Source organism: Filicampus tigris, chromosome 6 (assembly GCF_054856515.1).
Source record: "Filicampus tigris isolate MCC_2025a chromosome 6, RoL_Ftig_1.0, whole genome shotgun sequence".
Classification (NCBI taxonomy): domain Eukaryota; kingdom Metazoa; phylum Chordata; class Actinopteri; order Syngnathiformes; family Syngnathidae; genus Filicampus; species Filicampus tigris.
Window position 1 is genome coordinate 5587346 of NC_141222.1, and position 15376 is coordinate 5602721.

A 15376-nucleotide genomic window follows, 5' to 3' on the forward strand; every position below is an offset into this window, starting at 1 on the left:
CGAACCAAATAGTAATCGCCTATAGGCCGGTCCGACTCTCATTTTAAACGGGCTTCCGTTTGCATTACCAACTTTGACAAATTACCACTAGCACCCCAAAGGAAATCGCCATTACATTTGTTTACCCTTGATTTGATTTGGTTTACCCTTCATGAGGGCTGTCCAATTCATTCTTTTTAACTTTTATTGCTAAATTGCTAATCGGAGGTCAATAATCCGTCCGAGAACGCTATCATCTTGACGGGGCTCTGGTGGAAGTAGCCAGCAGACTGCTTGCGTGTCGCATGCTTGACTGCATGCATGACTGCATGCATGACTGCATGTGTGAAATGATTGATAGACTATTGGGTCACGCTTTCAGTTTTCTCTCTTTGTGGACAGTTTTGTCATGGTTAGAAATATTCTAAATAGTTAAATTAGAGGCCTAAAATGGGGCCAGAGAGGAATGATTTTTGAAAAGATCATATTAATAATAATGTTCTATGCTGAGGTCATCTAGACAGTTTTAAAATACATGGATTTTCATTTTTAAGACTGCAAACTCTGCCTTTAAATTAACCAGATTATCGATGATATTAACATTTAAAATGTGGGCTCTGCTACATATCACTGACGTCAGGCCAAAACATCCTCTGTCACAATTTGGTAAATATTGTATTTTTTATTATTACTATATTATTGGTCTATCCACGTGTGTGGGTGTTATTTTTACAAATTATTGACCAATCTATAGTTTTTAAACTTAACATGATGAATAATTGTGATTAATATTCACGACTACAATAGATTACAAATCACAATTATTTGAAAAAAAAAGATCTGCCGATTTTTAATCACCAAATTCTGTATATTGTTTTTGCCAAAATATGTTGCAGAATAGAAAGTACAATGGCTTAATATTTGTCAAAATCCTGTCAAAGTCCAAAAGTATTTTTTAGGGGAAAAAGATTTTAAAACAATCAAACAAAAACCACTACCAAGTCAAGTGATTTAATTATCTGCCATTCGGAGTTTAATTCACAAAAAGTTGCTGCATTTTTAACCGCCCATAAGTTGTTTGACACAAATCTCGACACTTACCAGTAAAAACGATTTGGAGTCACTCTCTCATGCACCATTTGCCACCTCCTTCCAAACTCCACTGAGCTGTAGAGCTGTATGCAACACAAACCAACCATAATGAGCATGGCTGTATTCTGTTGTATTGTATATTTAACAGTACAATAAACACCTTCTGAGAAAGTGTTTTGGAGTAGCATCTGTGGGGGTGGGGGGCCCCAAAAAACAAATATCTTGCCTGCTTTGTACCTTGCACAAGTATTTTTGTGACTTTAGCAACTATTAGCTTTTTAAAAAAGAAAGTCGTACATACAAATTCCAGGCTGGGCGATGCAGATCACATTTGGTTAATATGTTAATCAGAGTTCTCCTATGGGAATATATGAATATGGTTGACACTTGTCAGTGCCAAAAAGAAAAACAAGAAACAAATAAGTAAGCCTGCTTCAAAGTTCTGGGTTTGAATCTCGACTCGACTTCTAGTGTGGCGTTACATGAATTCTCTCTGGGTAATCCAGCGTCCTCCCAAATTCCAAAACATACATGTTAGGTTAGTTGGAGACCCGAAATAGGGTCCAACGTAGTGCCCCCAAAGACCACATGAGTAGCTCGCATTAGCTCACCAGTGATGGGATATTGTGATTTCCTTGGAATGTTGTACAATATAAGTGAGCATTTGAAAATGTAAACACTTTGAGATTCATACAAATAGTGTGGCATATTAATTAGGGCGCAACTAACGGTTCTAATGATGTTGAAATAGATTAATCCGTTGATTGCTTTGTCAATTTATCGATGAATCGGATAAAAAAGAAAACACGTTTTGATTTCCATCCCTTTACTCAAAAACAGGACATGACTCCAAATTGACAAAGCATATAATGCAAAACATAAATAAATTAAGATTCAGTTACTGGTTTGGTCCATAACATGTAAAAAAAGAGACAAACATCCGCACACACAATCACACCTAAGGGCAATTTAGAGGGTCCAATCAACTTACCACGCATGTTTTTTGATTGTGGGAGGAAACCGGAGTACCCGGGGAAAACCCACGCAGGCACGGGGAAAACATGCAAACCCCACAGGGGGAGGCCATGGCCGGGATCTTACCCACGACCTCTGAACTGTGAGGCGGACGTGCTAACCAGTCGACCACCGTGCCACCGCTGTATTTTACATGTTCCCTAATTATTCTGAGGAAACATTAACATCATCAGTTCCTTCACAATTAATATAATTATCAATAATAACATAACATTGAAGGTAATTTGAGGACACTTGTTATTTCAAAAATGTGTTTCAAACTGGTAACCCTTCATATCAATCAGTACCCGATAAGTACCTCTCAGTTTCAAAAAGGTTGGTGGCCCCTTCTCTAAATTATCCATAGGTGTGAATCAGTCAGAATGATTGTTTTGTGCCCTGCTAATGAATAGCGACCGGTCTCTGACAAAGTCAGCTGGGATAGACTCAGGCTGAACCACAACCCTAATGAGAACAATTACCATACACAACGCCATTGCGTATGAACAAAACCCTCACTGCCTGCAGAAGTCAAGCAAATTAAGCACTCCACCAGAGTGAAAATGGTCTTTCTGTGACAGCTGTCAACCTTACCTAATGATGTGAAGGTTTTTGAAAACTGGCATTTAAAAAGGAAGTCTACCCAAACATATTTTTTTCAATAATATGTTCTATGCAAGCCCACTAGAAGATCTTTTGATTGTTATTGTGTGTTGCTAAATTGGTTAAAAGTTTGGATGAATCAACATTGATTTGATACTTTATCCAGTCTGCTAAGATCAGCAACTTTGTCAGAGTGAAACACTTTCAAAAGTGTTTTTTTTTTATTTTTAACTAAAGCAGTGGTATTCCATGAAGAAGCATGGACAAATTTGTTTATTTTACAGCTTACAGCTGGAATGTAATGATTTATAAAACATAGCTCAATTTGTAAGGATCGTTTTTCTATTGAAAGCATCAGCAACCATGCGTAATGTGTATACAACTATTCATTTATGGGTGACAGATTTTTTTTTTTTTACTAACTCGGTCTTGTTGTTGTTGGAAACCCGCTAGCGAGTTTCTAAACTTTAGCTACACATGTGATTAACAAATGACTAGGGGAAGCTTTTTTGTTGCCTTATCGTAAGTGTTAGAAAAACTGCCCTAATTTAACATATCATTTTATTATTCAAATCAAAATAATTTATATTTGTACCCTTTCCTCAATTGACCCATTTCCTGGGCTTGAGAGGAGTTGACAGCATGATGGCTGGGACTGAATCCTTGCTAGCTGGACATAGTCCAAAATACCAACAACATTCCATGTATGTTTAGTCCACTAACAGTCCAAACGAGATGGGTGACAACTTTTGGTAATGATTATGTATGAGCTACATTAAGGGTCTGGGCCAATTCATGGATAAAGGATTTCAGTGCAGGGATGTTGAACAAATAAACTATATATATACTATACTATATATAACTATAAATATACTTTTAAGGGCAAACATTTTATTGATTTGTTTATTGGCTTCTTATGATGTACACTTTTATTTACACACTCACATTTGACTGACAAGCATTTAACAGTCTTTTAGATGTCCTATAGTTCATTCAATGTGCAAATTATTTCCAAAGAGCAGCATACCAATACATTTAATGTTAATGTGTTTAATACTATATACAGTATTACATACTAATACTTTAATATGTTAACTCGTTCAGCGCCAGACAATGTTCTCAAATGAGAAGCGCCGGTGCCAGCCATTTTTGACCATTTTGAATCATTTTTGAAGGTCTACAGAATATTGAGTTCTGTATCTATATAAACTACCAAAAGAAAGCTTGAACCCTCTCTAAAAAAAAGTATGTTTCTATCCTTTACCATACTATATTAAATAGCAGTTGAACATTGGTAAGTTTCTTGAAAATAGTCATCCGGAGATGACTATTTTACTTTGAACATTCACTTTGAAGCTGATTTTTTTTTGTATTTGTGATACCACAAATATCTAAACAATGCTTTATTACATCATAAATAGCACAGAAAATTGTGTTTTTATCGCAAAATAAATTTGTTGCAAGATAATCACTGCACTGTGCGTATTCACATTGACACCTCTAAAAGGGGCCTACACTTCTCTCCGACACACAATGTTTTGTGGGGGACTTTTACTAAGGTACGGCGGTCACCATGATCGCACGCATGTGACCTTACTTTGATTGAAAATGTTCTGTTGTAGAGCGAAAGTGCTTCCAAAAGCCACCTCGTCACATGGCGTCGCCGTAGAGCATACACACACACTCAAGCGCTGAATATAGAAAGTGGGCTGTCTCATGGGTGGACCTCTGGATATCTGGCCACTCCTACCATCTTGTGGTGATTTCATCCATCCATTCATTATCGATACCGCTTATCCTCACAAGGGTCGCGGGGCGTGCTGGAGCCTATCCCAGCTGTCTTTGGGCAGTAGGCGGGGGACACCCTAAATTGGTTGGCAGCCAATCGCAGGGCACACAGAGACAAACATCTGCACTCACAATCACACCTAGGGGCAATTTAGAGAGTCCAATCAACTTACCATGCATGTTTTTGGAATGTAGGAGGAAACCGGAGTACCCGGAGAAAACCCACGCAGGCACAGGGAGAACATGCAAACTCCACACAGGGAGGCCGGAGCCGGGACCGACCCCACGACCTCTGAACTGTGAGGCGGACGTGCTAACCATTCGACCACCGTGTCGCCCCTTGTGATGATTTATCATACTAAAATCATCCCTAAAGCCTTGAAACTCATTGGAGCTGTGCCAAGTCCTTTATTACAAAAAACAATACGGTTCGGCACTCACGGACAAGGACGATGCAGACGTATTAAGACGGTTCGGCATTGAATGAGTTAATAAAGATTAGCCCTTGCATTTAAAAATCAAAATTCTATTGAACATCTGTGAAATTTAATAGCATTTAGCATGACTTTTGTTAGTTTCAAGTTATTTCAGTGACCAGTGTGGGTTTGTCTTTCTTCAACATACCAATAATTTGTATCCATTTATGTAGCTCAAGTGATAGGTTTGTCATTACAGAAATGCAAAGCTGGATTAAGAAGATTCAAGCAAGAAGGCTGAGAGGCTGGGTGGGTCGGAAATCACTTTGGCTAATTATTTTTACAGAAAGAAAAACTGGGTAGTCAAGCAATTGACAGCGACATGACAGAGAGCATGAGGTGGAGTAGAAGGGAGGGTGAGAGTTGTACAACCTCACAATCTGAGTGTATCCCTCAATCAACAAATGCACCATCACTGCCAAAAAGGGGTGAGGACATTGAAAGGGAAGCAGTTTTTGGGTGGCACTGAGTCATTGACCTGGCCAAACGTGAGTGTATATACTCCAGTTAATTAATTTACCATTATCTAATCACTAATGAGAAATAGTTTTTGGTGACACAACATTTTTATTGGTCACATCCATTAGGCTAAAGGCAACTTCAAAGGTTGTACTGTGGACCTCATTAACCAGTAATTATTTATCCTCCTTTTAGTTTCTTCTTTATGATGAAGTGTTTGTAAATATATATATATATATATATATATATATATATATATATATATATATATATATATATATATATATATATATATATATATATATATATATATATATAGATAGATATAGATATAGATATAGATATAGATATAGATATAGATAGATATATTTAGAAATTCACCTGCAAACGTGGTTAACTGCACCAACAGATACTAATTACCACAGATAACACTCCGTCCTTTGTGGCATTCAACAAAAGAGCATTCATCAGCATAGTTATCATGAGCTTGAGTCGAGATTCAAACCCAAGGCAACAGTGCTAACCAATTTGCATCACTAAAATCACAATAAACTATTTTCACAACCATAACACTGAAAAGTACATTATTCTGGAGCCTTATTTACAAATGGGAGGGTAAGCGTGTACCTGAACACAATCTTTTTTTCTCTCTCTCTCTCTCTCATTTTATAAGTCACAATCTACCTGTGTGCTGCAGGTTCCACACCACATTACCGCCAAAGCACCTCAGAATGGAAATGCTTATCAATGAGCCTGTTGAGCAATAGGTCTACATTATGGATCATGGCAATAAGCGGACAAAAGACCAATATACAGTACAATCATTTAGAAACAGAAAGTGTGGTGCTGATAGGTCAGTGGTAAGTTTATTTGAGAATACAATAATCAAAAAAATAAAAGAATAAAGCACATTGCTGCTGTTGTGCTTCTGACTCTACAAAGGCAGTGTGACAAATGAAATAAAGTAGTTGTAAGAATAATAATGCATGTTATTATTCATGTGTTGGATTTTTCATAATTGTGCTATAAAAAAAAAGGGGGGAGAATGTAAGAATAATAATGTATATTATGATTCATGTGTTAGATTATTATTAGGCTTGTTAGCTTCATTAGCTCGTGGGTTTAGCTTTAGCTTTTTCCATATCTAGGCCCAACTTGCTTACTTTGTGTCCCTCTTCGGCTAAATGATGCAGTAGAGCTAATGTGTCTGAGGTTTCCTCATCTGGTGACGCTAAAAGAACATCATCAACATAGAGCAAAATTTGGCTCGAGGAGTAAATTTGGACATGCTTGCTGCCATTACTTGTGAATAAACGGTTGGACTCTCACAATACCCTTGTGGTAATCATGTGAATGTGTATTTTTTCCCGTACGTTCGGGTGTTTTTTCATGGTTAGGCTTGCTAGGCTTAGTAGGTTTAGTTTTATATACTATAATAACAGGGGGGAATGTAAGAATGTTAATCTATATTATTATTCATGTGTTAGATTTTTCATAATCAGGCTTGTTAGCTTTATATTATATAAAAAAAGGGAGGGAATGTAAGAATAATAATGTATATTATGATTCATGTGCCAGATTATTATTAGGCTTGTTAGCTTTATTAGCTTGTGGGTTTAGCTTTAGCTTTTTCCATATCCAGGCCCAACTTGCTTGATGTGCTTTGCTTCCACATATTTATGTTAATGGCTCACACACACACATAGACAAAACAAATTCATAGTGTTCCAGCTGCTTTTGCTCCCCTTTCCCTTAGAGCTGGAACACCTTTGTAATCAGGGACTCCTAAGAAAAATAAAAAGAGAGGAGGCGCAGGAGCCAGGCAGAGGGTTTTAGGAACTGTACTTCCCTGCGCTCTCCTTGCAAGAAAAAAGACAATATTTGTGTCGAGTGTCTTCATTTCTCATTGTGTGCGTTGTTTCTCATTTGGTGTGAACCTGACAGTAGTTGAAAGTAAAAATAAATAAACATTTTCATCCATCCATCCACTATCTGATCTGCTTGGCAATGCATGTTTGTCACAGGTGGGGGCAATGACACATTTTACGGTATACTACAAATTCAGTTTTATTGGGGGATAGGGCATATAAACATAAGAATGAAATAGACATTGAGCCATTTGGAACACAATGTATGCCATATTAATAACATCCAACACTTCTTAAAATGACTATACAGTATTTTGACATTTTACAATGATTATATACAGTAATCCTCACACCTCAATAAATAATCATGTAAATCTGCAGTATATCCAAACCAGCATTCCTAGAGTCCCGGAAACTAATGGTAAAAAGCTACATCTGCCCTAATGTGATATGTGAATCTGAATCACAATCTTTATTGTCATTGCACAGTTGCCATATATTGTGTTCAATAAAGACAAGTAGTTCAGTTCCAATAAAGCAAGTTTTGTTTTTCCAACATCCATTTTCTTCCACACTCTGGTGTTGAGTTGCAGGGGCATTATCTTATAGAGGAAATCAACCTAAATATATATAAAAACAACATGATATATGCACAGGCTATACGTACAGCTCTTACGTACATATTCATTTCAATGACAGGCTACAAATAGGTTCAGCTTTTATGTGTATTATATTAAAAAATATATATATATACCGGTAAATAAATATGTCTGTAAATCATTGCCTCAAAGACTGTTTGGGGCCTGGATGACATTGCAAATGAGAATAGTTTTCAACCGCTTTATCTAGATAAAGAGTGAATAAAAAGGTAAGTTTACATAAGCATTAAGCAACAATACTTTCACTCTGATTTTCATGTTGACACACTTTAATATTGATTGTATATTTTAAAGTTAACCAATATAAATTCTATATTATTAATATGCTAGCTTTAAAGGTCACTTAATTATTCTCTACCTGCAATGATGTTGATGTAGGGCACATATGTCAAGGTCAAGGCCCGCGGGCCACATCCAGCCCACGAGAAGGTTTTCTACGGCCCCTGGGATGATATTGCTTGATTATTAGATCCGGCCCGCAGCAAGCCGGTGTGGGTAGCAGATGTGATCGGGTGCTTCGCGCGTGCCAATGACGCTTTAAAATATATTGTCGCGTCTTTCAAGAACACAGACGTAGTTTAATTATCAAGTTTTTATTAGTCCAACCGGCTACTGTGGGCCGCAGCCGACGCCAATACAGTACGACAACCGTTCAGTCAAAAAAGAGCAACGGCTCTCCTGTTAGTCCTCCGCTACTCTCGCTCGTATGTCCTCCCATCCAGCTGCATGATGCATTCATTAACCTCAGAAACAAAACAACTTGGCAAGACACAAATTCGACCACAACACAGATAACATCTTGCATCTATGTTTGCCACCCCCTGGCTGCTGTTATAAGGAACATTACCGCTACTTTTGCGAGGATTGTCCTTCAGTCGTCTACGAGCCGACTGAAGACTTCACGTCACTTTTCGTGGCTTTCAGAATAGGATCGTGGTGAAAAGTTATTTGGAGTAAAGCACACTTTATTAAGAAATACTTCATGTTAGAAATCTCACGTTGTTTTATTATTAGTAATTGTTGGCATTTGATAAATTCATTGAGTTTGGATGTAATTCGGGGATGTCCCACACTGTGAGCAGGCATTGAATGCTCCTCGAGCGCTAAGTGTTGATAGCGAGTGACATTTATTTTCTTTTTTTCTCCCTTCGACACAGCTAGTAGTTTGGTCTTGCCAGCAAACTCAGTAGTTGCAGATTGCCCGTGTTTCACCACATTTGTTGTTGTGTGTAAATGTTAAATGTTTGATAAGTCATGTTCGTGTCAGGTAACTGCTGTACGTAATAGCCTAGATATGTTCTCGTGAGTGATGTCACGTTGATGACCACTAGTTAGTTATTTCGGCTAGTATGATAACTATTCTAGTGATGAAACGTGTGAATGTTTATTGTATGGCTGTTTTGATTTCTTAATACAGTGAATTGTAATGTTTAGGAATATTGTTAACAAATGGATATGCATTGGATGATGTTGCTATCTTATTCTTTGTCTGTGTTGTTGCAGACCACAATAAATAGACGTTTCAAGTGGAATACAGGCCTCTGTTTTCTGACAGGGGCACACACATTCATACCTTGCCAAACTAAAATAGAATCAGCTGGAGACATCATACCAATCATATGATCCTCTCCGTTTTTCTTCAAATTATGTACAGGTCATACAATCTTGCAGCCCGAGTCAACCAGAAAATTGTTTCCAGTTTGGCAGGAGAAACGCAAACGAAAGTGACGTACGAGCTGCCTCGCAAAAGTAGCAGTAATGTACTTTATTTTATTTTTTATTTAGTAACACCAAAGATAAAAACACAACAGCCAGGGGGTTGACAAACATAGAGGCAAAGTAATATATTACAGAATTATAAAGCGTGACATCATCAGCAGGCGCGAAGGACCCGATACAATCTGGACATTTTGAAAATTTTCAATGAACATTTTATCAGTCCGGCCCTCGGCTTGTCGCAATTTTTTTATTTGTCCTTCCGTCCATTTGACCTTGACACCACTGATGTAGGGTGTCAGCAATGAGTAGGGAAGTAACATAACACCTCTCACTGATGTGTCATCAGTCTCATTTGCATAATTACCAAGAACTATTTGATGCTGTGGAGACGCAAACAACCTGGGCCACAGGAACCTTTGTTACCAGGAACTTATATTACCAGGAACTTTTGTTCCTGGGCTTGTTGGTGGAGAAGGGGCTAATAGGTCCAAGGTTAATGAAATAAGTCAATTTTAATAGTACTAGATTAACTGCACTGAAATACTTCTGTGACAGGATTTGGCACTAATATTATTTTAACAGGTAACCTTAGTGTTTAGTTTATAGCTATAGTGTGTGCTTAAAATAAGCAGCACCATACTGTGATACATAGTCGCTGATGGTGTAGTGCAGGGGTCTTCAATCTTGTTCCTCGAGGGCCGGCATCCTGCCTGTTTTTCCTCTATACCTGCTGCAAGACACACCTGATTCAAATGATCAGGATTGTTATCCAGCTTCTGCAGACCTTGCTGATTATCTGATCATTTGAATCAGGTGTGTCGCAGCAGGGAGAGATGGAAAACAGGTAGAACACCAGCTCTAGAGGAACAGGATTGAAGACCCCTGCTCTGGTTGTTTAAAGCACAGATATCTAGAACCAGCCTATGTCTTTGCCATTAACTTGAATTGTACTGTATTTCATGCACTGATTTGACTTTCCTGGCTGACAGCAAATCAGAGTGATTGTCACTGACACCACTTTGCATACTGACATTGGTGGCTTATTCATCCAATTCATATCTAAAAAGCACCCTGACACACAAGTATATGAATTTGCCACAATTCTAAACACTCCTTTTTAATTTAAGTTTGTTCCCACTTCCACCAGGAATATGATGAGCAAAATTCTGGACACGTATGCATTCCATTTTTTAAAACCATAACTGAGAATTGCACAACAAACAATGACCTCCCTGCCATGTTGATATATGCATTACAGTGTAAAGGCAAAGTTTTTGTTATACTGAATAATTGTAAAAACAAATGTAATATTCAAGTGTGGCAGGATAGCTTACAATGCGATACTACGTCCTAACGCGGCACATTACATCATCAGTAGCGGTAACCTCAAAGGCGTTTTACCGATAGCATATGTAATTAGTTAAAATACCGTGCTACTTAAAAGTGAATGCGGTTAGTAACGCTGCTATACTAAAACACCATCATTCCCAGAACTGATAATGCCGATTTCACTGTTTAATAATGCCTTTTGTCTGATGTTTTTCAGTGATATTGAATTGAATTAGATGTAAGATGAGCAATCGCTGTATGTAAATTTTACAGGAAAAATGGTCTTAATAAAGACATATTTGTGCTAATTTGGCTGAATATTTATGTTGAATTGACCATTTTAGCAAGTACATTTTTGCACTGTTTTAAACTGGAAAATTTGCAGGTTGTTCTGTAATGTGTTTTACTCTGTTGTATTTTTAACAATATTGTTCTGGCAACCACAGCTGCATTTTTTTTTTTTCCGTAAAAACAACAGTGTTTTTCTTACAGTGTAGTCTGAGTGAAAGATTAGCAATTTTCTTGTTGAAGAAGTCAGACAAGCATGAACCAATTCCCTTACCTTTTGATCGTGACTATAGGCCAGAATCCAATCCTCTTGCTCGGGATGGAAGAGCAGGCTGAGGATATAGAAGTTCAGCCGGTACTTCTGGTATGTTGCTCCTTCATCAGAACTGATCAGAAGACTGTTCTCCACTTCAGTATCCGTTAAGAGCATAATCTTTGGAAAGAATGAGATATCGCACATATTTTTAAAACTGAAGGTATACATCCATTTTTTACTGCTTATGATTGGACGGGTCGCCGGGGCAGCAGCTGTAGCTGGGAAGTCGAGACTCCCCTCTCCCCAACCACTTCTTCCAACTCTTCTGGGTTTACGATGGGCCGTATTTTTGGTTCCGCGCAACAATAGCATGGCGTTATCTCACGATAACTTAGTTTCTTATTTTTTGACTCATAAATGTTTTTTTTTGTGTACATAGGTACGATCTCAGCTAAAGTGTGTGTGTGATTTTTTTTTGTACCGTAGTCAACCCACGAGTTTACGGTGGGTGTGTTTTTACCGTGTTTGCCTCACGTTTTCGGTGGGCGGGTTTGGGGCGCTGGGTCTCCGAGCAACAATAGCACGGAGTTATCTCACAATAACTAAGTTTATTATTTTTCGACTCATAAATTTTCGTTTTTGTGTACATAGGTATGATCTCAGCTAAAGTGTGTGTGTGTTTTTTTACTGTAGTTACCTCACAAGTTTGCGGTGGGTCTGGTCTTACTGTGGTTACCCTACGTGATTATGAAGGGGGCTGGGGGGTAGGGGGCTTACTGAGCAACAATATTATCAAGAAGATATTATCAGGAAAAAAAGATACTTACTTTTGAAAATTAAATTTCTTTTAATGGCTGGTGCGACTTGTACTCCGGATCGACTTATAGTCCGGAAAATACGGTATATATGCAAAGTAACAACACATCAACGTTTGAAAACAGTCAAAATGACTTCTCTTGTAGTGTTAACAGTATTTTTGTTGGAAATGTATACAGTTATGTTCAATGAAAGTAAGAACGGTGTCCTTCTTGTGTCTTCCAGTAGTTGGAGTTGTAGAAGGGGGTTCATTGAAGTGTTGCTGTTAGTGAGGTGCCCCGAGCAGGAAACGCTCACCTGACTTTCTGAGCGAAAACATCTTCCTCTGCTGCTCTAGAAAAGGCTCCAAGAGCCAACATTTGGTTTAGTAATCCACAAACATTGCTTTCCTGTTTCCTTTTTGGGATTTCAAATACAGTTGACCCCCGTATACCCGTGATTCTACTCCCATGGATTTTTGTTTTAAATTTTGATGACATTTTTAACAAAATATTTTAAAATAATTTGGGGTGTTATTCCCATGTTTCCTCCATTTTTTTATTGAAACTGAATATATATCGGTGATTTTGGAATATTTCTCTGGGTTTACACCCCCCCATTTAATTGAAATTACACACAGATTTTCACATTGACAGGCCAGCCTAGTCCCCATCCCCTGCGAATTGAGGGTTTGACAGTAATACAAGAAAAACATCAAGTCAATGAATAGACACACTCTTATGTATCAGGAGCATATCTGTACATATAAATACATTTGACGAATCATGATTCACATGAGCTTAATAGAAGTAGAAAACTAATGTTGAAAATTCAACATCGGAGACTACTTGCAGGAATTGAATTCGGACTCCTCTTTTCTCTGTGCGGTTCATGGAGGTGAGGAGTCAAGCTCAGTAAAAAAAAAAAAAAAAAAAAAAAAAAAAGGTCCTCCGTATCATGCTCCCTACTAAGTATCTCCATCAGCTCTCTGTCAAAATTGTCACTGTCTTCCCTTTGCTGGCCTCTATTCCTTTTACGTTGACCCATGGTTGCTGGATGAGATGCTTGGTGTGGACACCTCATATTCCTCTTGGGCAACAGTCAGCTGCAACCCACCCTTTTGGATCCGGGTGAGGACACATACTGTGTGTGCGACTTCCTGTATGACACTTGCAGTAAGAATTTTCGTATTTGTTACAGCTGGTTTCATTTCATGGAGCATCTTATTTGAAAGTTTCCCTCCTCCCTCTTTTGTAAATGATCATCAGCCCCCAATGCACAAAAATGTCTTGCACGTCTTGGGAACTTATACTTTAATTGATTTGTTTACAACAGACACAAGTGATTTTTTGGTCGTTTTATTACCTGACATGCGTGTTACTTCCGCCTTCATCATCACTCTGATGAAGGCAGCTGCCATCCCTGTTCCTCTTCTCAGCACACTAATCAGTGCAGACACAGAGACGACACAACGCATTTTGACCAATCACGCGCGCCTTCAAGAGAAAAACGGCGTCTCAAAGGGAGCCGGCTCCTGATTGGTGGGAAGCCAGCTCCCGTCGTTCACTTCAAACAGCGTCATCGCTTCACTCTGATGAAGGCGGAAGTAACACGCCGGTACATGTCAGGTAATTAAACGACCCAAAAAAATCACTATTGTCTGTTATAAACAAATCAATCAAAGTATAGATAACAAGGAAGACAAAATGAACTTAATACTTGGGAACTTGTCGAGCTACTGGCGGTTGTACTAAGTTGTACACAGCACTTACTAGTACATTAATTTTGCATGTATTTAGTTTGATTATATGTCGTAAAGTTTTGTGATGTTACTTCAATACACAAGTATACGTCTCTGTTCTTATTTTTATTTTTTAAACAAATGAAAAACGTAAATAAACATTGCACCTGAAAGTCTTGACAGATGAAGGGCAATAACTGCCTTTGTCAATAAAAGCAATGTACAGTATAAATACAAAGACAACTCAAATTAACTACTAATTCTATACATCCACTAGATAAATTGAATGATATTGAATGTTAGTAAAATACATAAAATGAAGGTTGCAGAATTAGCAATTGGTTACCTGTACTCCTAACACTGGCATCTGTGTATTCATGTGGAACAGCCGACCTCAAAGTTTTTTTTTTCTTTTTGACAATGCATCATAAATAAGACTATGGCTACTTGATGCACTGAATATTCATTAAACACCAGCTAACTCTGCCATTCTGTGCTCCTGTAAATCTAGCACATCAAAGCAAAAGCAGTTGCAGTTTAAACCTTTTTTTTTTTTGCTGCATCGGTGAGGTGCTACCAGATGTTTGATCCAGTGGATGAAACAAACACAGCTCTTTTGATGTGAGGCATTTACTGTCAAGGCTAATTGAACACTGCCTGACATTTTAGCTCACGCAGACCCCTTCCAGACTTGAGAAACTTAGCTCCTGCCTTTACGTTTAATTGGGTTCCTTTCTCATTTTGCAAACTACTGTATGGAGTGCAGGGATGGCGCTACACCGGGACTAGGGGGTGCTAAAGCATGGTTAGAAATCTCCATAGCCCCAGTTAAGCCTCTCTAGCATATATTTAGAAAAAATTCTCATCCTCCTTATGTATCGGTCAAGCCCCATTTAGCCCTGGGAGAGAGAAATTCCTGGAGCCGTGCCACATGTAGTGTATTGTACTCTATGTTCTTTACATAGTACATACCGTAACTAACTGATTCACATTAAAAACAAATGTTCCCAGTTGTAGAATCTGGATCAGATAAATGTGGTAATCCATCGGCATGTGGAGGAAATACCTGTGTTTATTTAAAGGAGGAGCAAATCATGTTTTAGTCACTGCTTACAACTTGGAGTGTCATCCAGTGGGCTACTTGATACCAAATTGACTTGATGGCAATGGTCACAGACAGCAACTCCACTCAATACTTTATCTTGGCATCCACTTGTGTGTGAAAAGTCAAATACAGAATAGTGTAGGTACTCAACAGGCAGAAAGAGTTGCTGTGATAACAAATGTGTGTTGTTTTGTTTTTTCACTGA

At 38.2% G+C, this 15376-nt stretch overlaps 1 protein-coding gene across 5 annotated transcripts in view; it reads right to left on the reverse strand.

Moving 5' to 3' along the window:
- sorcs1 (sortilin-related VPS10 domain containing receptor 1) overlaps positions 1-15376 on the reverse strand; it is a 196163-nt gene that overhangs the window by 68977 nt on the left and 111810 nt on the right. For all 5 annotated transcript variants that reach the window (XR_015087120.1, XM_086033399.1, XM_086033398.1 and 2 more), the window contains 2 exons: positions 11549-11707; positions 1081-1154 (listed from right to left, as the gene is read on the reverse strand). Coding sequence is in view for 4 of the 5 variants with exons in the window: in XM_086033399.1 (XP_085889525.1) it covers positions 1081-1154; positions 11549-11707 (233 nt within the window). In the remaining variant the exon portion in view is untranslated. The remainder of the gene's footprint in view (positions 1-1080; positions 1155-11548; positions 11708-15376) is intronic.